General features: G+C 38.4%; 1 protein-coding gene across 1 annotated transcript in view; it reads left to right on the top strand.

The window, feature by feature from the left end:
* The first annotated feature begins 8,325 nt into the window (after window positions 1-8,325).
* abcb7 (ATP-binding cassette, sub-family B (MDR/TAP), member 7) overlaps window positions 8,326-25,577 on the top strand; it is a 45,931-nt gene continuing 28,679 nt past the window's right edge. The window contains exons 1-5 of the mRNA XM_084132963.1: window positions 8,326-8,736; window positions 11,404-11,484; window positions 11,616-11,690; window positions 15,040-15,159; window positions 21,269-21,401. Coding sequence (XP_083989089.1) covers window positions 8,587-8,736; window positions 11,404-11,484; window positions 11,616-11,690; window positions 15,040-15,159; window positions 21,269-21,401 — 559 coding nt within the window. The 5' untranslated portion in view covers window positions 8,326-8,586. The remainder of the gene's footprint in view (window positions 8,737-11,403; window positions 11,485-11,615; window positions 11,691-15,039; window positions 15,160-21,268; window positions 21,402-25,577) is intronic.

Genomic DNA, 25,577 nt, shown 5'->3' with positions numbered 1-25,577 from the left:
ACAGCGGTAAACCTCGGGATAAACAGAGAGACTAATAGGCCTTTATCTCATTTCCTGGTTTCGGAACGTTCGAAATCGCCAAGCAGTGTACTCGCACTTCCGGTGGTTACTTAGTTACACCTTTAGATGAAAAGTAGGTCAGTAAACTTAAATAAAATCACGATGTAGACCAGTGTCTGTCAATATTAAACCGCATAAAGACCATTTAAATAGGAATCATGCATGTTCTGTGTGTCTCTGTGAACTAATGGCATATACGCGCTGTTGATCATTTACCACACACACACTGAGGCACGCATGACGCCTGCGATGTTTTCAGCCTAACGTATTAACATTAATGCACTTCATTAACACAGCCGCTCTGAGAGTCACTTCAGCAGCATTTTAGCTTCATTTGAGAAAAACTCTCATCATATCATAAAACACAGAGAGACTCAAAGGTCTACACGGCAACCCGTCAAAATAAAAGAAAGTTTTGCTTAAATCATTATATTTTAAATAATTGGTTATAACAATTTAATTAAACCATTAAAATGGAATCGAGAGCGAGAGCGAAGTAGTCACAGTGATAATTAACAGGCAGCCATGGTGAATGCAATAACCGGAAAACGCAGTACACGTTCTATTGTGTTGCGATAAAGGCCTATATTAGCGGTCGTGTTTCTAGTGGCTACAGGACGCGGCTGAGCGGAAATGACGTCACGCATGTCGTTGCGTACAGTAAAAACAATAGGCTTGTTTGAGATGAGCAAAATCTGCGCAGAACCGATCACCGGTGATCAGCGTGAGATGCATACCGGTAAGAAATGTGTCCGAGTGCGGTCCGCCTGGCTCTGATGTCATGCTGACGTATGTCAAAAAACTCTCGCGAGTGCAAGGCGGCCGTGTCGGATTCTGCAGTCGAGCGCAGTTGCTCTCCACCGACTGCGCTGAGCAAAAGCACGATGGGAAACGACTTGCTGACGACACAGCTCAATGCTCATTGGTTTAAACAACTGTGATGTACGGGGCGGTTCAAGATGGCGCTCAAGCAATATGTAAGTTGATGTGCTCTGCAAACTCAAAACGTATAATTGGCTTTTAGTGCAGTCAGAAAAACACTTTATCACTCTCTTTCAACTTTTAACATCTATCAGTTGATAAGCATCCCTCTTCTAGAGTGACTCAATGGGCAAGAGTGTCAGATCCACTGCGAGAAGAGAGAACTGTCCGTCTTGCCTGCGCTTTTTTCACTCCTCAGGTGTGTTGGACATCGGCTGCGGCTGGATGTATCCGATCGCCGAGAGTAGCCGCGTGCAGGCGGGGAGGAGCTGCAAACGGAGACGTGAAGTCGGACACTTTCTGGTTCCCGTAGTGACCGCTCACGTGGTGTTTGCATACTTTACCACAGCTGAAGTGAAATAAATTCAATATTTGCCAAATAATACACAGATGTTTCAGAGACATTTTCATTCAATATGTAGGCTACTGCTTCACACAGCGTCTGTTTGAACAAGAATAAAGTTCAACATAAGCTACTATCAATGAAGTGGAGTCTACGTTTTTTAATCAGTTTTAATTTGATAAACATGACACAATATAACATCGCAACTACATGAAAAGTGTTTACTGTTATAAAAACTGATTTGTGAGCTTTTAGAGGAGTTCGAATAAACACGAAACACACGTGATCGTTGTCATGCGGTGAATCCGGCCAATCATGGAACAGCTGTGTCGGCACTAATTTATAAACATAACTTTTCACCACAGAGATGTTTTATTTGGAACAATATGAACATTTTATTCAAGAATAAGTCTCTATTTTATGATAATTGGTTCAGTAATGGTTTATTTTTGGTGGAGCAGTTGTTTAAAGGGATAGTTCGCCCAAAAATGATATTTAAGCCATGATTTACTCACCCTCAAGCCGTTCGAGATGCATATGTCAATCTTTTTTCAATCTTTTTTCATGTCTTAGATCTTTCAGTGGTTATAATGTGAAGCAATGGGGTCCAGCTGATTCAAGTCGCAAAATGTGCATGCATCCTTCACAAAAATAATCCATCCGGCTCCAGGGGGATAAACGAAGGCCTTCTGAGGGTAATCCGTGCAGTTTTGTCGTACAAATATACATATTTAAAACTTTATAAACGAAAATAACTGGCTTCCGGTGGCGGTCGGCGCGCGTTCATGGAGATGGTTGCTGGCTTATGACGTAGGACGTAGCGCAGGAAGCGTCGTGACGTAGAACGAGCGTGACAGCGCAGCTAGAGAGCAGAGCAAAACAAAACTCTACGTTCGCTCTACGTCACGACGTCATTCATCTCCATGAACGCGCGCCGACCACCACCGGAAGCCAGTTATTTTCGTTTATAAAGTTTTAAATATGTATATTTTTACGACAAAACCGCACGGATTACCCTCAGAAGGCCTTCGTTTATCCCCCTGGAGCCGGATGGATTATTTTTGTGAAGGATGCATGCACATTTTGCGACTTGAATCAGCTGGACCCCATTGCTTCACATTATAACCACTGAAAGATCTAAGACATTTTCTAAAATAACTGAAAATGTGTTCGTCTGAAAAATGATTGACATATGCATCTCGAACGGCTTGAGGGTGAGTAAATCATGGCTTAAATATCATTTTTGGGCGAACTATCCCTTTAATAAGCAAGGTCTTTTGTTCAGATATTCAGAATTTCTTTCCGAATACCAAATACCAATAACCCCAAAAGAATTTGCAGCAGTAATGGGTGCTATTCCCTCTGGCTTATGTATGCTTTTTAAAAACTGTAATTACTCCTCCCCAGTATCTACTACATCATTTCCTAAACCTTGTGATACTCCTGTTGGTCAAATTTGTTTTTCTCAGTCGAAAGCTAAAAACTATAAAATAAGATCTTTATTTCTTAAGAATTTGATTTCTGTTCCACCTGTTATTTCCTTTTGGAATAATTTGTTTGTTAACCTTAATTGGAAAAAAATCTGGTCTTTACAGCAGAAATTCTTTCTCACAAATAAAGTGAAAGAAATCTCATACACAGGTTCTACCCTGTTAAGAAATTTATACAAAGATTTAAGTCTGACATTGAGCTAACATGCTCTTTTTGTTTGAATTCTGATGAAACAGTGGTTCACTTATGTAACAAATTAGCTCAAAGGGGAAATATTAATAATAATCCATAATTACCAATTATGATTAATTATTCATATTTGGTTCAGTTAATTAGATTAACTTTGAGGCAAGCTAAATTAATATTACAATCAATTAATCAGTTCCAACGAACTCTTTGATTATTAATTTATTCTAAGAAAAGTGTATCTTTCATGGCCACCGAAAAATAATTATTTCTTAGCATGTACAGCGCTTAGAGCATGTAACAAGATCAAGATCGTAAAATGGACTTTTTTGCAAGCAGAGGCTCAGAAATCAAATACATAATTGTGCACAAGTTTTATTAACTAAATCACAAACATAACTAAACTAAACAAACATACATCCATGCATAGGTAAAATGGTGAGTGTTATGAAACCGGAAGCAGGAAATAGAACTATGGAAAAGATCTATTTAACTATGAAAAGAACCATCAGCTGATCATTTTCTGAGCACCTCATTAAATTGATACTTGCATGGTCAGTGCAGAGAACAATTCTTGAAGTGGTTGGAAATTGAGTTTGTCGATGTCAAACGTCGTGTGAGTGTCAAATGTCATGGTGCAAGTTACCATCGTTTTCTCCTCTTCTGGATGGAGAAGATGATGATGAACTTGCATGGTGGTTTCGACGCTGTTGTGGATGAGAGAGAGAGTCCCTTTGGGAGCATGAAGGCATGGCCGACGGTGCTCACAGCCTGTTGGGGGGGGGGGGGTCTCTCCCCCCCCACCCCCACCCCCCACTATCAACGTGAGGAGTAACAGTGAGGCCAGCAGCAAAGAAGCTAAGAAGGAGCTGATCTGGTGATCAGTTCCTTTAAAGGCACAATATGTAACTTTTTTGCTTTAAAAATAGCAAAAATCACTATATCTATGTTATATATTTGTTTTAGTTGTGTACTTACACTATCCCAATATTAACTTTCAAACCAGGAGAAATTTGTAATTTAATTCGAGGACACGTCCCGTTTCTTTATTTCCGTTTTGTCGCCGTCAATGGTGTCATATCCGCGTTGTCCCTGGTTTCCGCTCGTGCTGCCATGGCAACCAGAGCTATGAACCAGAGCCCTCCGATAGTAACCAAAGCGACTGACGCGGACAACTTTGTAGTTCGCAATGTTTATCTGCACGCTGTTGTTGTTTCGTTCAAACATTATGGACCATGGCAAGCAGACTTTGGATAAAAAAGGAGAACTAAAACGAGAATCAATATCAGCGCGGTGTTTTCGAGATGCCGAGAGCTCCCATAGACAGTATATAAATGAGAGCTCCACGTCCGAGACTTCGACTGCTCCTACATGTACTTTATTAAACAGGTGAGCACATTTACATAAAACTAATCAATGTTATATAGTTCAACAATGATAAAATGTTAGAATATGATCTGTATGTTATTCTCATGTTGATCTAGCTTACTGCTAGTCTCATACAGACAGACTAACACATAACATTACATTTCAACACATTTAAATGCAGTTTAGTGTGCTAGTGTAATGTTAGACCAAGTGAAACAGCGCTGCGTTACCTCACAAGTTTAATTTGTCTAATAAACTTACCTGTGAGTTGTAATTCTGCACTCGCGTGTAGTTTGGTAGAATGAAATGTCCATATTCCTTTTATATCCGCGGGACTCGCGTCGCGTGTGGAGCTGATGGCTGTCTCTTAGCAATCCCGACCTGCTTCATATCACAGTCATGATAAAAACATTGATGTATTCAGTCATCCATAAACATTATTAGATCAGTCGGCTTGACGTTGACGACAAGATCCATAATTCTTAGCAAATGTTGCGTCATCAAACTACGCCTTTGTTATTGTAAAGAGGTTAGCGACCCCTAGTGGCGAAAAATTCCATACTGTACGTTTAAGCGTAAAGATGCCACACACTCTGGAGGTGTAAGAGAGCCAATGAGAGGATTTTCCTTTGGAGGGAAATTCTTTTACGACCATTGTCTTTGAACATGTAATTTGATTGGATGTTTAACACAAGAATCTTTAAGATGCTTATAATACTAAGGTGTCACAAAGTAAGCAGAATGTAACATAATGCCACACATATGATTTTAGTTGACCATAGTATGCAAAGTCTGAAATATTAACCCAATAGAGTTTACAAGAATACAAAAGCCAAACCACATAAAAGGAAAATCATGAGGTGGGAAAATTAGATACATGTTTACACATTTATCAAGTGGTTATATATAGAATATATAGGATTACCAGGGTTTATTTCTCCTCCTCTGCAAAAATTTAAGTGGGATTCACAGCTTTCTGGAAATTCCTTTGGATCGTAAAACTCTTATCAGTCTCTGTGTGTCCTGTAAGACACCGCGTTCTGCCAGTGTGTTAGCTTCATTTGGGATGTTCGTTTTTGGGGGAAGTTTCACAGGCATTTGTTGGGAGAGTGAGTTTGCTGGATTATTGATTAAATAAATGAATAATTTGTGTGTGTCTGATTGGTCCAGACGCTACACTTATTTTGGTCGTGTCACTACACTCAGAAGCTTTGGAATGATATTGATGTATTTGTCAAGTGTAAGATTTGGCCAGGCTTCTCAATACATATGAGAAACATTATATCTGGGTATTTTGACTCAGACCCCACAGACGAAAATATCTGTTTTGTTATTAATTTAATTATTTTCCTAAGCAAATTTTACATTCACAAATGCAGATTTTCAAACTGTAAACCTGTCTTCTCTGTCTTCTTAAAAGAAATAGAAAATTATCTAAATGTGATTTCAGTATCTACTAATAAGAAAGCTATAAGGACTGTTAGAATTTGCACTGCCTTTGATCTCTTCATGTGAACATCTTTATGTGATGTAATCTGGCCCTACCTCTTTTTTATTTTTATTTATTTATTTATTTTTGTTGTATTTTATATATATGTATTTTTTTGTCCTATTTGCTGTTACTGCTGTTATCCTATTATTGTTTTGGTTGATATTATGTGATGTATACTTTTTCTTTTGTATGTTCCCGTTCTCAGCATTAATAAATAATAATAAAAAAAAAGCCGCTCTTGAGAAGCTGCGCTGGCTGAGTTCTCCAGCTACTCTCAAATCGCTCTCGCGCTACTTTGATGGCACACGTCACAGTCACATGGCGTCGGCGCTGTATCAAGTCGGACAAAATTTCTAACCGGCATGCACTGCTTCAAGTCAGCCGCCGATCGGTCTGCGCAGAGCTGCATTAAGTCGAACAAGCCTATTCTCTCACTGCAGCCGCCTACTCTTGCATACATTTCAGGCGAGGCAAGGCGCATCTCAAACAAGCGATATACATTAGGCTTGTTTGAGATCCGCCTTGCCTCGCCTGAAATGTATTCGAGAGTAGTTGCTGCAGTGAGATGAGGAGTGAAAAAAGTGCAGGCAAGCCGGACAGATCTCTCTTCTCGCAGTGGATCTAACACCTGTGAGATCAAAGACTGAAATCACAGGATTCACGCTCGTGCACAGTGTTGCTATAAACTGGTAATTTAAGTTCTGTTGCTTTTATATGAAAATAAATAAAATGAACAAGACACCCAAAGTACTTGTTATTTAATTCCATTCCAAATACATGTTTATCAATAATTTTTGTTTTTATTTTTTCTATTTTTTTATAAAAATTAAATTGCATAACCCATAGAGATCGCACTGTCAGATAGTTTGGGAATATTCACACATAACATATACACATAAAACATGATATCAGAGTTTTATAATCAAACATTTTAAAAGAGAACAATACATCACAGTTGTTTAAACCATTGAGCATTGAGCTGTGTCGTCAGCAAGTCGTTTCCCATCATGCTTTTGCTCAGCGCAGTCGGTGGAGAGCAACTGCGCTCGACTGCAGAATCCGACACGGCCGCCTTGCGCTCGGGAGAGTTTTTTGACATACTAGTGATGGGCATTCCGGCTCTTTTCCGTGAGCCGGCTCGTTTGACTCGGCTCACTGAAAAGAGCCGGCTCTTTTTGACTCACAAACGGCTCTTTAAAAAATATATGTTTTAACTCGCTGAAACTTAAAGTCCACCACACAACTGTGCAACGTGACTATTCACATATTTAATTGTCCATAACAACCCAAAAACTAGCCTGCTTGTCTTGCACATCTAATTAATGGGCAAAGTTATGACTGACTATTTTTCTTACCTTCTTTTTTTACTTTTTAATGTGGATATTATTGAGCTTGTAGAAGTTTAGCTCTTGCGTTCTTCTGAACATCTTGCGCTGCAATTGCCCGATGTCATTTCTGAGTCATATCAGACCATTATCTGTCTCTCTTTTAAATGCATATTCCACAGTGGTAGTAGGCTACGATTGGCTGTTTTAAAATATAATTAATATCGAAACAAAATAACCCAGGCGGTCTCATCTAAGAGACGTTTAGGCCTCCTCCAATAGTACTGACAGCTGGGCATAGCTTGCAGGTTTGCTTATAGCAAACTTTTTTCATTTGTTTGGTTCAACCGCCACCCGCCCGAATTTAATTAAAATATTATTTTTCGTCACGTCATCCGCCTGATCCGCGGTTTATCCGCATCTCTAGTGTGTGTGTGAGTTTGCTCGGCACTCCCTCATGCAGTTTAATTGGTTGACATCGCGTGTATGATTGACAGGAACAGAATGTGAGGCTGATCAGACAGTCGAAACAAATGTGTGTGCGCCTTTAGGCCTATATAATTATGTTTTTGTTGGTTTTTGAATTAGTCAATTATTTTAAATGCAATTAAAATCATTCATTATTTCATTATTAGCCTACATAATGATTTAATTTCTATAGGCTATATTTTTAAAAATAGAGTCGGCTCTTCAGATATGCGAGCCGGCTCCCGTCGTTCACCTACAAGAGCCGGCTCTTAGATCCGGCTCATTCGCGAACGACCCATCACTATGACATACCTCAGCATGACATCAGAGCAAGGTGGACCACACTCGGACACATTTCTAACCGGCATGCATCTCGCGCTGATCACCGGTGATCGATTCTGCGCAGATTTTGCTCATCTCAAACAAGCCTGTAATTTATCCCTGTGATGTAAAGCTAACATTTTAGCATCATTACTCCAGAGCCACATGATCCTTCAGATCCAGTCATTATTATATGCTAATCCGATGCTAAAGAAACATTTCTTCTTATTATTAATGTTAAACACAGTTGTGCTGCTTAATATTTTTGTGGAAACTGTGATTTTTTTTTCAGGATTCTTTGATTATTAGAAAGAACAACATTTATTATAAATATAACTTTTTTGTAATATTTTTAAATTTCATAAATGTCTTTACCGGTTTTATTGTTTATAAATTAAACGCGCCTTTGCTAAATACAATTATTAATACAATTTTGCGGGGTTTTTTCTTCCTTTTTTCCTACGAACCCCGGTCGTGTTTCTAGTGGCTACAGGACGCGGCTGAGCGGAAGTGACGTCACGCATGACGTCGCCTCAGCCCCTTGGTTCAGCATGGCGCCGCTGTTGGTCCCGCTGAAATGTGGATTTCACATTCAAAGGCGTAAATTGTCCCTGTTGCTTCAGCAGAGTCGATCTGTCCACGCGTGGATCTGTCACGACCACCGAGCGACGAGCCATCGGAAGCAGCGGAGCACTTATCAGGTACATTCACCTCTGTCACACACACACTTCAGGACACCAGCACACAAGGGCAGTCCTCAAACTTTACAAACACCACCTTACACTGTATAGTGTCACACACAGCAGAAGTATTGACCATACATCTCTGTGCTGTGCTGTTTGTGACTAGTTGTTGTTGTTAAGTAGGAAGTTGGCGTGGTTCATCGTGACTAATGAAATTGTCCCTATTCTGTTGTGTAACGTAAATGTCTTCATTTCTGCTAGCTAATATGGAGGCACTTGCAGTATATGCTGATATATAATGTCACATGACTAGTTCACTTTAGTTTGTAGATTAATTTGTTGGTTATAACTTAACTTTTAGCTGTTGGTTTGGAGTTAACTCCTTTAACCTGTAGGTCACATGATATATAAGTTACACATACAACAACATGTGTGCTTAGATAAGACTGAATCCCGCCCTCTCGGCTCATATCAGAGTCACGTGACAGACTCCATTTACACCAAAAACACTCATGTAGTTTTTTTTTGAAAAAGATCTGTGATTACATTGCGGTATGATTACGGTCAAGACATAGAAATGATAGCGTCACAAGCTCTTTTTGATAAATAGGCAATAACCAAGTTTGCACGATATGAGTGATTCAACACTAGGGCCTATAGGGGTGTTTGAACTAGCCTATATATTACTTTTACTAGTGGTTGAGTTGTCTAAACAACTAGTCAAGTGGTCAGTCTTAACCTTTTTGCATCCTTAAGGACATTTTAGTCTTTTTCAGTTTTGTTTTTTGGGCATTTTGCCCGTGTTAATGCCAACTGTATAAATTCTGTGTAAAAGTGTGTGGTTTTTATTGGAATTTTACTATTTCAACCTCATTTCCTTTAATAAATCTATTTTACAGAAAATAGTTACACTCGGGACAAAAATGTCCCCATTGAAACCCGTTAAAACCGAAAAAAGAAAAAATATTCACTTCAACAAAAACCAGCCATGGGTCGTCTTGAAAACGAGAGCAAACTTAAGCCTGTGCTCTGAAGCTTCACGTTTTTATGGCAGTTTTTAGACACAGACATTTTTGTCCTCTAAGAACCTCAGAGTAACTGTTTAAAGGGTTGAATGGGTCACAAACTTTGATTTTTCTTGAGGTACGCTTATAATGTTAGTATGATTTTTACATCAAAATCTGTCTTAATTTAGAAATAAAAGGCCATTTTCTATATATCAGTTCACTATAAAGAGCAAATGAAATTGTCGTACTTGCGTTGTAAGTTAGTGAGTCATGAATTCACCAGAAAGTGTCTTTTAAGTGTCGATGTGCGAACGACTAAAGATTCAGCCACGTTCACTGTGGGTTTTCTTGCACATATACAGCTAAGAGAGACACATCTCTGATGCTTGTTTAAATGCACCATTAACAAGTTTGTTTCCATACAAACTACATAGAATTTTTGTAAATTACTGTTTTTTTCTGAATTACTCTGTAAATTACTGAACTCTGGTGTAGAGAGCAGGATTGGGCACTAAAATGTGAAGTGACTGTGACAACCAAATGTATTAAGTTTCTCAGTGAACTGTAGTGTTGTCATGATGTTGCGGAGATGCGATGTGTTTGGATGCGAACAGAGGTTAAGCTTCAGGCTATTTATAAAGCTGTTCCTGAGCAGCACAACCCAATAGTTTGCTCGTACGCAACACATTTTACAGAGGACAGCTGAACCTGGGAGAGCACAACGCCAGCTATAAACACAGACCTCTTACCTGGGATGTCCCGAGCGGATCTCAAGGATCGGTATCGGCCCGATAAAGCACTTTTAAACTGATCTGTGTCGGCTGTCCTGAGCCCGATCCTTTATTTTGCGTCATCTGTCGTGCAGAGGGGGGGCATTATGCTCCTTCAAGTGGGTTTGCCAACCGTCATTGAGAGGGAAAGAAGAAGCTTGGCTTTCCACTGCGAAATATTCTGCTCAACACTGTTTCCGATCGATTGGCTTGATCAACCTCGTCTTCTGAACCTGACTCGGGCTCGAATTGATGCGGTAAAACTGACTACATTACTACTAACTGTGTACAATTGCATTAGAAGCCTTGGAAGCTGAAGCTAGCGATCATGGTAAGGGGCGTTACATTTCCCACACGCAACTGAGGTGTTTGGCCAATCACAGCGCACTCGGTCTGCTGGCCAATCAGAGCACTCTAAGCTTTCCAGGAGGAGTGGCTTTGTGGAAATCAGCGTGTTTCAGACTGACCAATAGAGGAGCTGCAATAATGAATGTTAAAAAATAATGTTTTAACCTATTCCATTAACCAAAAAACAAAATAATGAACTTTTAAAATAGCATCATATGACCCCTTTAGCCACGGTAAACAGTTAATTGTGTGTAGATTCAGCCGAAGAATGTACAGCCCTTCAATAGATAACTGACAGGTATTCAACTAATAAATAGGCTAAATATTTTTATGGCACAAATCACATTTTATGTCATATTTCACAAAGCATGACACAGTTGCAACTTTCAGAGAAATTGATTGTTTTTGGATTCAGAACAGTTACTTGAGGAGAATGGTGAGTGAATAATAAAAAGCGGTAAACTAAATGTGCTTATGAGGGGAAGTAGAGATGCAGTGTGAAAGGAATCTTATTGATTCCCATTTATTCTCATATCTCATATTTCTTCACTTTCTTTCAGCTGTCAAGTCAGCGGAGTGCGTCGTCAACATGGGCCAGCAGCAGAGGCCAGAGCAGCCGACAGATCTTAGAAGCGGCCAAAGTAAGTCTTTATTAAAACAGTGCATAATATAAGACATTGTGCTTGATTTTTCATGAAACTGATGCATGCTTCATCTCAATAACTAAAATGCTGGGGGGAAAAGTGTTAATATGTGAGTTGGTGTGTTCCAGCATTTACATCTTCCAGAGAGACAGTGCTGGCACGGGCATGCAGGCGGAGGCCTCAGTGCAGATCCCAAAAATGTGGTAAGGGTTTTTGTGTGTATGGTAGAGGGGTTTTTCACCTCTGGCTGAAATCATGGATTCAAATGCAATTTAGGCTACGTCTACATTAATCCAGATACGTTTGAAAACGGCGTTTTCGTTTATAAACGCTCTCCGTCCACACAAGCGTTTTTGGACGTTTCAGTGTGGATGAGAAACTTTTGAAAACTGCCTGAAAACGCTAAATTCACCTTTACTGCACATGCGTAAAACCCCACAAAAGATCACTGACATGATTCAGAGGGAAAAATAAATAATGAAGTTATCACGCATTTCTTCTGACAGGATTTTATTTAGTAAAATATCTCACCATTCACTGATGCGGTCCAGGTCGCACGCAGTCACCATATGTTTGGTCTAAAACACAACTACTCTCATGTTTTACTGCAGGACAGCAAATGTGAGTAAATTCTGTCATCTTTGCAGGACTGTGATATGAAGAGTGTGCAATGTAGAATAGTTTTAGCAACAGTGTGAAAGTGAATAGCACATAACAGGCACAATACTGGTATAAACATGAATATCTATTGGTACAATATGCGTCACATGACTAAATTTACGTCATCGTTTTTAAATACCACCGGTTTCACAGTCCACACTACAACGCGAAAACGGCGTTTTCAAATGTATCCATTTTGGAGTGCGTTTTCAAAAAAGCTTTGTTTTCGTTAATAAAAACGCTGTCTCGGTGTGGACAAAAGGCCAAAATGGAGAGAAAAATATACGTTTTCAAACGAAAACCTATTAGTGTGGACATGGCCTTAATGTATAACATGGAATCTCAAAAGGTCTTCTTCACGATGGAAACAATATAGTTTGATTAAACATAAAGAAACAGAGGGTATGCATGATTGACGTCATTTTCCCGCCGGATCACGTCCCTCAGTCGGACTGAGTGGCAGAAGAGCTGCTGTGTGACTGCGTTTAACAGGGGAAACTGAGTAAATCAAATGATTATCAGTTTAAACTAAAGGTTGGACTCGATATAGGTGTTCCTTACAACTTACCAAAGATCCAATGATCCATGGATATTGACATGCATCCAGGAATCGTGTTTCCTGACATTTATATGCCTTGCCTTGCCTTGCCTTGCCTTGCCTTGCCTTATATGTGCGTGGTTTCGACGCCGGGGAAATACATAAAGCAAATCTGCCTGTGAACGCTTTATATAAATATAATATTTGTAGGTTAAAATCCATGTGATCACTTATATCAGTGTTATATATATCATCATATCGTCCAGCCCTAAAACTCGTATATGTTTTGTCAGTGTTTATTTAAAAACAACCAATCAGGGCTCCAGACTAACTTTTCCACTGGTTGCACTGGTTCTACCAACTTTCTCAGTTGGTCGCACCAGCGCATGATTTGGTTACAATGTTTATTTTTCTCGCTACAACATGGAGTTAATCAGTGCATGGCGATGAGTAGGTGTCTTAATCTGCATACCCTAGTTCTGCACCGATGTAAAGACTGACAGTGACACGAGGGGGAAAACAGATGCTGCAACAATGTAAATTATATGACAAACAAATAATGAGTTGTTTTTTAAACCTTTTTATAGTAGATCATCTGAACAAAAGTATAAAACTGTAAATGATTATTATAGGACCCCTTTTAATCATAAAACAGAAAAATTTAAACACAATTTGGGGGGAAAATAAAACTGATTACATAGGGTCCTATTATTGTTAAATTGTAAATTAATTATATATATATATATATATATATATATATATATATATATATATATATATATATATATATATATATATTTTTTTTTTTTTTTTTTTTAAGCCTTAAAACAGAAAGGTAAACCAGGTTCAGATCTGTCTTGTCCTCATTGCTAAGAGTGTTCAGATTATGTAACGGCCTCATTTGATTACTCTGTGACCATTATTTGAGTGCAGATTTATTTGAACATTTAAGTGCAAATGGTCAATAATTCTCTCATCTAAAACAAACAGAGCCTCTTCCTCTTATAGCTTTCAAACTATCGAGTGCATTTGCGTATGATTGGATCATTTGGAAATGGTAAAGTTCAGATGTTCCCATACCAAAACTCACCATATTCACACGTGTCTGTGATTTATGCTTTTCTTTGCATACAATAACCTCAATAACCTACACTTCTAACAAATGTGATCAACTAGAATTAGTGTGCTTGCAGAGAGCTTTGATTGTAATGTGGACAGTCTGGTTTGGCTCGTCGTGTTGCTCTCTTGTGGTGTAGATGTGTTGGTGAACGTGTCACCAGCGGACTGAACTGAGCAGTCTTGATCAGCTTTGTGGATCTCTGCTGCCCCCTCCTGCAGACGTTGATACAGCGTCACATAATCATATACAACCAGAAAGTTATTACAGAAGAATACAAGAGAGTTACAGAAAATGCTTGGGATGTTGAGATACATTTTGTTTTGGCCTGAACACGCATGTTTTAAAGTCCCCCTGTGGTGAGAATCAAGCTTTTAATGTTGTTTATATGTCCATGTGGTGTTTTTAATCTGCTTTAAAGGGTTAGTTCACCCAAAAATGAAAATTCTGTCAGTAATTACTCACCCTTATGTTGTTCCAACCCCGTAAGACCTTCGTTCATCTTCGGAACACAAATTAAGATATTTTTGATTAAATCTGAGAGCTGGATCACTCCTCCATAGGCTTCTAAGACATTATAACTTGCTGGCCCAGAAAATGTATTAAAGACATCGTTAATATAGTCCAAGTGACTACAGTGGCTCAATCTTAAGTTTATAAAGCGACGAGAATACTTTTTGTGCGCAAAAACCCCCAAAAATAACGACTTTATTCCACTATTCATTGCCTTCTCTCTGGGCCTCTAAACCTTTAAGACAAACCATGTGTAAATTCATAAGTCGACAGCATTGCTGAGTATTTTCTCCTAAAACTGCAGTGAACCAAAGACAGACTCAAAAACACGCTTTGAAATCGCTGGTGTTTCTGACGTCACAAACTACCTTGTAACCAATCAGATCAACCAGTGGATCTCTGAGCTGAGTGAGTGAGTGGAGGCGGGGCTCATTTGCATATTCATAGAACCGCGTATACTAAATGAGGGAAGGGTGTCGAGTTACATTCAAGCTATTTTAAGGCATGAAGAATTTTTGTTTCAAGGAAAAAACTTTTAAATGTCATTTTGGTGATCAAAGATGAGTTTTAAGGGATAAAATTGTTGACTACGGGGGGACTTTAAGAGAATGAAATTCTGCAACCTCTTTCTTCCTTTTTTTTCTTTTTTTTTTTCTTCAAGACTTATGGTTTTAAAACTGGGAAACCCTTTAAAAAAAAATAACTTTTCATTTTGTGTTTCCAGCTGAAGGAAGTGAACTCAACGAAGATTCTCTCAGCCATGTTGATGTACGTTTGGCCCAAAGACAGACCCGACCTCCGTGCTCGAGTGGCCATATCACTGGGTCTGCTCGCTGGATCCAAGGTGCGTTCATTTATCCCATCACTGTATCACCTAATGGCTCATTTGTCTTTTTATACACTTCTAGTTCTGTGACAAAAATGTAAAATTCAGGCTGTTTTGACATGATGTGCCTTAGGTGTGTAATGGCACACTTAAAATCACGGTGGACAGTTTTGAAGTCACGGTTCGGCTTGCTTTCAGCACAGCAGGGGCTAGAAACAATGTATTTTTATTAAACGGCTGTTTACTGAACAAACTCTGGCTTTACATTAAAAAGTCTGTCAATACTGCTGGAACTGGCAGATTTTAAGTGCAAAATATTTGAGCAAACTGTACATTTGAGTCTTATTGTGCTCCCATTCTGTTGCAGTCTGTGTTTGACGCGCCAGCGCTGCTTCAGTGAAGTTTAATGGAGATGAGCCTTTATTCTAAATGGAGGACATCACCATTTTTGTGTCCGCATCAAATACAATTTACAAAAGTAATTTTACATGCACATAAGAACATGTTAAATGCAAGTAAAGTGTCTACTTTAATATTTCAAATAACTTTTGTGAAAATATAATGTCGACATATGGGGGAAATAATGTTCCAGTGTGTACAAGTGTTGTTCAGCGTAATCGTCCGCACTTTGATTTTGCCATTACATCTTTAAATAAACATTTTAAAAAATATATTTGTTTTCTTGGCATTTTCAAATAAGTGTTGGCTGTGTTAATATTAAAAGGACTATGTCGTCTTATTTTTTGAAAGTATTTAAATATCTGAAAATGCAGTTTGTAAGAGATCATTCAGTGTAACAGGAGCAAGAAGCCTTTCTGAAATCAAATAAAAAAGATAAATAAAGTCAGTCAGACAGATAGTCATTGACACCCTGAAGGCCGTGTGGTGCTGCAGAAAAGTGAGTTCATTGCTCTTAAATATTTAATAAATCCACCTTTTCATGCTGTGCTAACACGCATGTCATTCAGTGGAATGCCAAAACACTTATATCTTTTTTTCTTGTAGATGTTGTGAATAATTGTGATTAACCTCACTGGTCAAGCTCACCGTTTGATATGGGTGGCCAGTTGATGGCCTGTAATATAAGCGGAGTAGAAGTTTTGTCATTCAGCGTAATGCAAATTCTCTGTGACACCAAAGTATCATGCATTACATTGAATGACAGGATCACTGTATAAATAACAATTTAGCATCTGATTTGTCGATATCGGTTCGTAAAAATGAGAATCGATTAAAATCGAGAAATCAATATTTTTTTACCCAGCCCTACTAAACATTCCTCATTTATCTGCAATATAAATCAGATGCTAAATTGTTATTTATACAGTGATCCTGTCATTAGTCATCCTGTTTTCTGTTGATGAATGAATGTAACATTCTAGCGCGCATCCCATCCAATAAATCGCAATAATATTTGTGCTTTGTTACTATTGATATGAAACAAAGTCTCAGATTTCAAATTACGTCCATTTGCTTACGAAATTCAGATCGCTCTGACACAGCGCAGCTCAAGAGAAGCACATGATCTTCTCTTTCGCCTTAATAATACCAGTTACAGCGAGAAATAAACATGAATGAGCATCTGAAAGTGTGTTGAAAGATAATTACAACTTATTGAACTTATTGTTGTTTCAACCGTGGAAAGACGTCAGTAAAACAGTTTGTCATGTAACGTCACATTTACCTCAGAAAAACCATATCCAGTGACCATAAACTCGTTAGTCAGATAGAACAATTAAAATTACTTGCCAGATTTATTCAAACATGCGTTAAATATTGAAGAACATTAAAAATTATAATGAATATGTAGTATGGTCCATATATTTAGCAAAATGCTAAGTTAATTTTTCTAGCTGACTAACGAGTTTATGGACAAGCTGTTTTACTGAAGTCTTTCCACGGTTGAAACACTGATTGAGCGACTCCATGTCACATGATACGGATTTCGATAAGTTGTACTCTACCTTTTAAAGGGCACCTATTATGACTCTTTTCACAAGATGTACTACATTAGCGTCCACAGCAATGAACGATAACACTGTTCATTCGAAACATGTACTGCAGTTTCATCGTCTGCCACTTTAAATGCTGGAGCTCTTCAGTGCAGAATGGATTACAGATCGCTTGACGGAGAGCGAAACTCGAGCGCTGAGGCAGTTTTCAGCGAGTGAAAATATATCTATGCTAAACTTAAACTTAGCATTCAAACACTCTAACACACACACATAGGCAAGTAAATTGTATTAGCCAGTGGCTAATGAGAGACATTATTTAGTTGCCCAGAGTGAAGATTTAGTCTCATTGTAGAGGGTTAAGACATGTAGGCCACCAGAGGTCACATGTGGAAACACTCTTCCTCTCTAAACGGATAACTCCCTGTTTTATTAGCTGGTCTGATCCCAGTCATGTGAGTTCAACATGGAGGGATTTTTCCACTATTATTGAACCAAAAGCAAAAAGCTTGACAAACTTTCATTGTCCTTGCAAACAGGCTTTGTTTGCTTCTTGCTGTACGTTAGAGGCTGCTGTTGTGTCATCCTGTGTGTGTGATATTGGTAACTAAAACCTGTTTATAACCACTTGCCTCCTGACTCTGTCCTCTTGGAAAAGGGCATTGCTATGGATGTGTGCTGTTTGAAAGCGAAATTATCACTGAGGTGTTGGCAGCTCATTTTTATCTTCCACAAATGAAGCTTCAGTGTAGTAATTGGTATGTTACGGATCCGTGATTTGCTTTGCAACGACATTACTTCCTGCAAACCGGCATGACTTTCTTTTTTCTGCGGAAAACACAAAATAAGTTCCTTTGAAATGTCTCAGTTTTTGTACTTTAAATTAAAGTTAGCGAGGTCCAATGTGTTTGGACACCAACATTGTTCATAGTATCTTTGTTGAGCAGGAGAAAGTAAGGTTGTGTGTTTACCATCTGAAAACACCAGCACTCTTCTGAAAACCTGAACGCTGCGGGCGCTTGAGAGTGATGCACATGTGCTGTGATACGGAATAACCGCAGAACTGTATCTAATTTTGCTAATAGTTTGTTTCTGAATATAAAAATGTCGACACAATGTAACATACTTGCTCTGGCACTAGTTTTGGATTATGGCTGCACAATATATAGAAATTATCGAAATATCGCAGATGTATATATCGTGAAATGCATATTTCGCAACGACTTGCAATAACTGGGGTCATGAACTAAAGACAGAGAAAATCACTCACTGCTCTTGGCTAAATAGCTTCTGTAGCTTTAATAAGAATCAGTATATGTTTAATTGATACAGTGAAAACTAAGCAGTGTTTTATTTTTACATTTGATTATTCAGTTTCTGTTGTTAATAAACCTGATGTAGGATAACCTGAAACCCGTGGTTTACACTGATGTTAAAATAACACTTCTTATGCTTCAGTAAAACACTGATGTTCACTTTCAGAAGTTGTAGAGATGTTTTCTTGTCACAAAAAGAATGTGAAACACACATGTTGGTTATATAATTTTAAAGATATTTTAAAGATATTTTAAGTTTATTTTACACACTTTAAGCATTATCGTACCGCATGTCGAATATCGCATTATTTAATGAGTTATCACATATCGCAATTTTCTTCAATATCGTGAGAGTATTGAGTATCGTTGTCATTTGTTATCGTTGTACAAGCAGAATGTGACGGTTGGTTGGTGTGGGATTTGTCCCGCCTCTTCTCCACTGTGATTGGATGACTGCAGGGTGAAAAGTGACAGTAATGAGCGCTGTTTTACGTTTGATAAAATAAATAAAAATGAAATAAATAAATGCACTAGCCACGGGAGAAGCAATGTTTGAAGTGCCCCATTATGCTTTTCAATCACAACAGACTGGGCCATCTGACCAATCAGAGCAGAGTAGACCAATCACAACAGACTGGGCCATCTGACCAATCAGAGCAGAGTAGACCAATCACAACAGACTGGGCCATCTGACCAATCAGAGCAGAGTAGACCAATCACAACAGTCTGGGCCACCTGACCAATCAGAGCAGAGTAGACCAATCACAACAGACTGGGCCGTTTGACCAATCAGAGCAGAGTAGACCAATCACAACAGACTGGGCCACCTGACCAATCAGAGCAGAGTAGACCAATCACAACAGACTGGGCCGTCTGGCCAATCAGAGCAGAGTAGACCAATCACAACAGACTGGGCCACCTGACCAATCAGAGCAGAGTAGACCAATCACAACAGACTGGGCCGTTTGACCAATCAGAGCAGAGTAGACCAATCACAACAGACTGGGCCGTCTGACCAATCAGAGCAGAGTAGACCAATCACAACAGACTGGGCCATCTGACCAATCAGAGCAGAGCAGAGTAGACCAATCACAACAGACTGGGCCATCTGACCAATCAGAGCAGAGTAGACCAATCACAACAGACTGGGCCATCTGACCAATCAGAGCAGAGTAGACCAATCACAACAGACTGGGCCGTCTGACCAATCAGAGCAGAGTAGACCAATCACAACAGACTGGGCCACCTGACCAATCAGACAAGAGTAGACCAATCACAACAGACTGGGCCATCTGACCAATCAGAGCAGAGTAGGCTAACGGAAAGGAGGGGTTTAGAGAGATTGAATCTTCAAACTGTTTTGAACTAATCATTTGAGAATCTTTGAGAAATGAGGTGATATTAAATGCATATTATGAGAAAATGTAAGTGTTTTTTGACCTAACCTGCAAACCTATTGCAGGAGACTCCAAAACAAAAGTAGGAACCTTTAAAATGGCAAAATAAGGGCACTTTAATGTAATCCACACAGTTTCGTTTTAAGATTTGTTTTAGTTTGTTTGTTTTATAATTCTCATTTTTCTCAGTGTTGATTCTCAATATGTTTGAACATACTTCTGTACAATTCAATTTAATGTAAAAGCGCATAAATGAAAGACGGCACAAATATTACCATAAGGGTGAATGAGTTTGGGATTGAACTGTCCTATAGGGTCAATGCTATGTTGTCTCGCATGTGGTTCATTTTCTTTTGTCAAGACACAAAGCAGCCCTACTAGTGTTTAATTGCTTCACAATTTGTACGATACAGTCGAACCAAAATTTATTTAGACCTCCGCGTTTCTCACAATATCACAGTTTATTCGCTATAGTTTAGAAAATGGTAATAAAATATGACAATATAACTCCGAGTTTAAATCAGTTGATATTTCACTGGTTTTGCCATCCTTCTGTTAGACTGTCTCACAGATGAATTAGGTTTAATAGATGTCAGCTGTTAAATTTAACTACACAATTAGATAATACCAATTTAACTCGACCAATTACCAAGCAGTGCTTAATTAAATAAGAGTCTGTGATGTTAAAAGGTTGCATTAGCAAAATTAAAGAAAAAACACATTCAAGCAAAGCATGGTCTGGTCAAAGTGTCTGAATCATTTTTGGTCCCAAATTTTTATAAAGTTTACTGGTAGTCACTGTATGAAGAAGTTTTGGGTATAATGTGTCACAGTTTACTTTATTTTTCTATCCTCACTTACATAAATGAACTATTGTCCTGCACCCACTAGTAAACAAATCTAAAAAATTATATCTGGTGTCTGAATAATTTTTGGTTTGACTGTATATCAGTATTTTTGCCTTATAGTCATTTAGGAATTGGGGTAGAAAATAAATGATGCAAAACAAAATATCATCTTCAGAGTAAAGTACGAGCAGGACTTGTTCTTGACCGGTTGCATGACGTTCGCCTTTGAGATTCATCATTGTGTGGCGTAGACGTTTGCCATTCACCTGAAATGAGTCATGTACAATAAAAAGGGGTGAGCAACAGTGAGGCCTAATTCAAGGCAAATGTCGTCCGGCTAATGTGCTGCTGTTTATTGGCACGACCCAGCAGCTTTCTGCGAGCTTTTAATTAGCTTTAATAACCATTTCAATTCCATTAGTGGATGCATCAAGCAAGTCTGCAGGAGGACACACACACACACACACACACACACACACACACACACACACACACACACACACACAGCTTGCTGTTAATGCAGTGCTGAGCCTCTGCCCATCAGTGCACTCAGAACACAGAACAACATTTGGTGTGCTCACATCAACCTTTGCTTTTTTCTGCTTGTCCTCCAGATAACCAATGTGATGGTGCCCTTCATGTTTAAATATGCGGTGGACGACCTGAACCAGATGTCGGGACACATGTTGAACCTGAGCGATGCGCCAAACACGGTGGCCACCATGGCAACGGCTATTCTGATTGGCTGTAAGTTCTGCCTGCTCCTGTTTGGCAGGTGTTTGACTTCATTTTGGGAAGTGTGCTGCATATTAAATGCCATCTGACCTTTCCTGCAAACCTTGCGTCAATATTGCTTTTCAGATTCATTGTAATGCGTTTTGTCATGCATGCGTCTGCTCTAGGTTCTAATGCAATTTTTAATTTTGCATTTCATTGGCTCCTCACCAGAACGAGTCCGATAACAATACTTTCATATTTGGTACTTGCCAAACATTTGCATATCACTCTTCTTCCACAAATGTGTTCTATCATTTGAAACACGCTAGTAGCAGCCTGACGTTATTAGCCACTTTATACGGCGGCTCGCTCAAACGTTATCCTAGATTAATATGTGCTATTATTAGCCGCGTATCCAAGTGTTCGCGTAGAACACTTCACTGCATGACGTTTAACTTAACTTGCATTTCTGCAATACTATTATCAAGTAGGCCTATTTTATTTTGGTTAGCAGTCTGATAAATAATGAAATGGTAGCAGTAACTGCACCTGTTTCTGAATATTAATTTAAATAGAGTACATAATGAATAAACAATTCACAAACATGACCATTGTAATTACAATTATTTTATAAATGCAATTTAGCTATATTGCAAATGGATGAAGAAATTGTGGTGTCCGGTGTTTCCAATATTGGCAGCTGCATTATAGCATATCGCGAGCATTATAATTTGCTGTAGATCAAAAAAAATTAGAAAAATAAAACTATTTTGAACTTCCTCTCAGATTTTGGGCAGTTTTTGCCATTTCCAGACGTTGTACTTTAACGAACTCCTCCTACAGTTTTGATCTGATCTTCTTCAAATTTAGTGAGTGTAATCTTAAGGCCTTTCCTAAAGGCGCCGGGTGGCGGTGGCAGGAGTGCGAGGGCCCTTTTCATCGCTGCTTGCAGCTTTAATTTTATTTACTTCTGTTTCTAAATAAAGCGACTAAGCGACTTTTTAAACTCTAACCATAAAGGAAAAAATAACCGTACCGTTTTTTTCATGCAGAACGAACCAATTTGTTTTTTAAACCCCAATTTTAGACAAATAACAAATACATTTCAGGGCTCTACAGTGCGCCCATTTCACTCGCACATGCGAGTAAATATTTCGGCGTGCGAACGTGAAAAAATATTTGGGCGCACCCGTGCGAGTGACACAGCATTTTTCTATAGAAACAGCTGCAAATAGATCATCATGAGGAGGGGCAGAGTAGGACACTATATTACCAGGAGATCAGTTATTTAGGCCTAAATCTTCAGTAGCTAGTCTGTAGCCTCATAAAAAAACTACAGTGCCCACACACGAACTATTTTAGGGCCCTATAATTTCCGCGATCACGGAATCGCGGAGTTGGCAAATTAACGCGGAATCTAGTGTCAACGCGGAATTTTACATCTGTTTTTGTGTGGGAGAAAAACGTATGTCTGAGCTCTGAGGAAAATCGCATATTACTGAAAGAACGAGCAGAGAGAGAGGCCCGGTCGCGCGCGCGTCTTCAAACTGTCTTGCTCTCTCTCACTCCCTCGCGCTTATTAATCTAAATCAATTGAGAATTGACACAATGGAAAAAGATCGGAAGAACGAGGTTTCACGTGGAGCATTCGGATATTTCTTTTCCTGAATTAGGCTACCGCTGTGTGTGAATTGTGCAAAAAAAAAAAAAAAAAAAACTTTTTTACCTTTCCTTCTTCTCTGAAAAGCGTTCCGCCCATTCAGCTGACATAAAAAACACTTTCAATAAACTAAACAAATCCTATCCAATGATGAAATGTTTTCTGTATTGACAAATCTTGTGCGATGTCCTAAAACTGCCGGGATAATCACACAACGTCTGCTAATGATACGTCCGATTCGCGAACTAATGACTCCTTTGAACCGATTCACTTTAATGAATGGTTAAAACAACTGATCTGTCCAACACTGAATCGGTTCGGTGTATAACAAAATCGGTAACACTTTACAATAAGGTTCCATTTATTAAACTCTAGTTAACTAGATCAGTTAACATTAACTATTAATAAACTGCACTTCTACAGCATTTATTAATCTTTATTAATGTTAATTTCACCATTTAGTAGCCTACATTATTTAAATGAAAAGTTGTATTTGTTAACATTAGTTAGCTTAATGCACTGTGTGAAGTAACATTAAAAATACAGGGTTAGGGTTGACTAAGATTAACAAAGATTAATAAATACAGTAACAAATGTATTGCTCGTGGTTCATGTTAGTTAGCCTAATACATTCATTCACTAATGTAAACAAACCAAACCACATTTAACATCTCTTAAAATGAGAATTTTGTTTGTTACCTCAATAAATTTAGGGTCATTCCTATTTTATTTGTGTACATTTTAATCATTAACATTAAAAACACTCTTTTTACGACTAAAATTACAGTAAAGGGTAAAAAAAAAACTGAATTCCCAAAAATTAAAACGGAAAATACGGAATTTGGGAAAAAATAAAACGGATTTTATAGGGCCCTACTAATTCGGATCAGCACAGAGGGGCCCTCCCTGGAACTGTTTGATCCTACAAAATGTGCTGAAAATTGGCTGTCTGCTGGAAAGAGGTCAAGGCGACCAGGCAACAAAGCTTGGCCAAGTGACTCAGACATGATCTTCATTTCAGATAAAATGTGAAACATACATAGGGCCTACATACAATGATAAATGAAATCTACATGACGATAAAGTAGAATTAAATGAAAATCTTTTGTTTGAAAGTTTTGGTCTGATGTTCTTAACCTTACAAATGAGCATTGTAAATGTAATTGTTGAATAATTCTAATAATAAAACTATAATGATAAACTTATACAACAAAAATGACTGTGCCCCCAAATATTTGTCTGTGCTCCTAAATTTTTTTATTTAGGCGCACCAGTGCTCCTTGTTCAAAAAGTAAGTGTAGAGCCCTGCATTTTAGCTTGAATACAAGTTTAAAAACAGAGCTACATAATACACATTATAATCCCCCCTGTGGTGAAAATCAAGCTTTTAATGTTGTTTATGAGTCTATGTGGTGTTTTTAATATGCTTTAAGACAAACATGTGTAAATTCATAAGTCGACGGCATTGCTGAGTATTTTCTCCTTAAACTGCAGTGAACCAAAGACAGTCTCAAAAACACGCTTTGAAATCGCTGGTGTTTCTGACGTCACAAACTACCTTGTAACCAATCAGTGAGTGAGTGGAGGCGGGGTTCATTTGCATATTCATAGAACCGCGTATACTAAATGAGGCAAGGGTGTCGAATTACATTCAAGATATTTTAAGGCAGGAAGAATTTTTTTCAAGGAAAAAAAACGCTTAAATATGTAATTTTGGTGATCAAAGATGAGTTTTAAGGGATAAATAGATTGACTACAGGGGGACTTTAAGTAAATTAAATTTATCAATATCATCATGAAATGTGTCTACTAAGGTGATACCGCCAAAAAGAAAGAGAAAACATCAGACCTTATGAAAAAAAATAGGCAAATTGCTATGTGACATCAACATGCATTTATCATTCTTACAATCACCAAGTTGGATTCTGTTCTGTTCAACTGGATTCAACAGTTCTCCTCACGAAACGAAATTCATTTCAAACACAAATTCGATAAGAACAAATCGAATTTGGAAATTACTAACATAACAGCAAAACTAACCTAAAACAGCAAAACTAACTTAAAAGCTCAAACTAACCAAAGTAAAACCTTTTCAATTATTAAATTAAACTAAATGAATCGCAGGCTATCATTAGATAAAGTGCAGCCAAACTCAACATGATGTGTGTTTGCGGTGTTGGAAGTGTTGTATCCAGCGGGGGAGGGGGCAGGGCTTGGGTAGATGATATAATCGAATCTTGCATTATTTTTTTAAGACGAGTATCATATTTGTTTTACGTATCGCCCAGCCCCAAGTCAGAGTTTGCTTCTGTTGAAGTTGTCAGTGTGTGCCACTGAATGGAGCCCAAGTGCATGTTTAAATAAAGATAAACGAAGATGATGACTAATGGTAACTAAACACTTAGCAAGTCATTGTGTCTGAAAATGAAAATTCACTGACTTCCCATAACTGTGTGTTTTAATGAGAGCCATTAGGTCCTGTGCACACAGACCATTATTCTCCGTGCTGCTGCTTGTGTGATTTGTGTGTGCGCTGCAAGGCACAG

This window comes from Abramis brama (assembly GCF_963993115.1).
Source record: "Abramis brama genome assembly, chromosome: 13".
Taxonomy (NCBI): domain Eukaryota; kingdom Metazoa; phylum Chordata; class Actinopteri; order Cypriniformes; family Leuciscidae; genus Abramis; species Abramis brama.
This window is presented reverse-complemented; position numbering and strand designations above follow the sequence as displayed.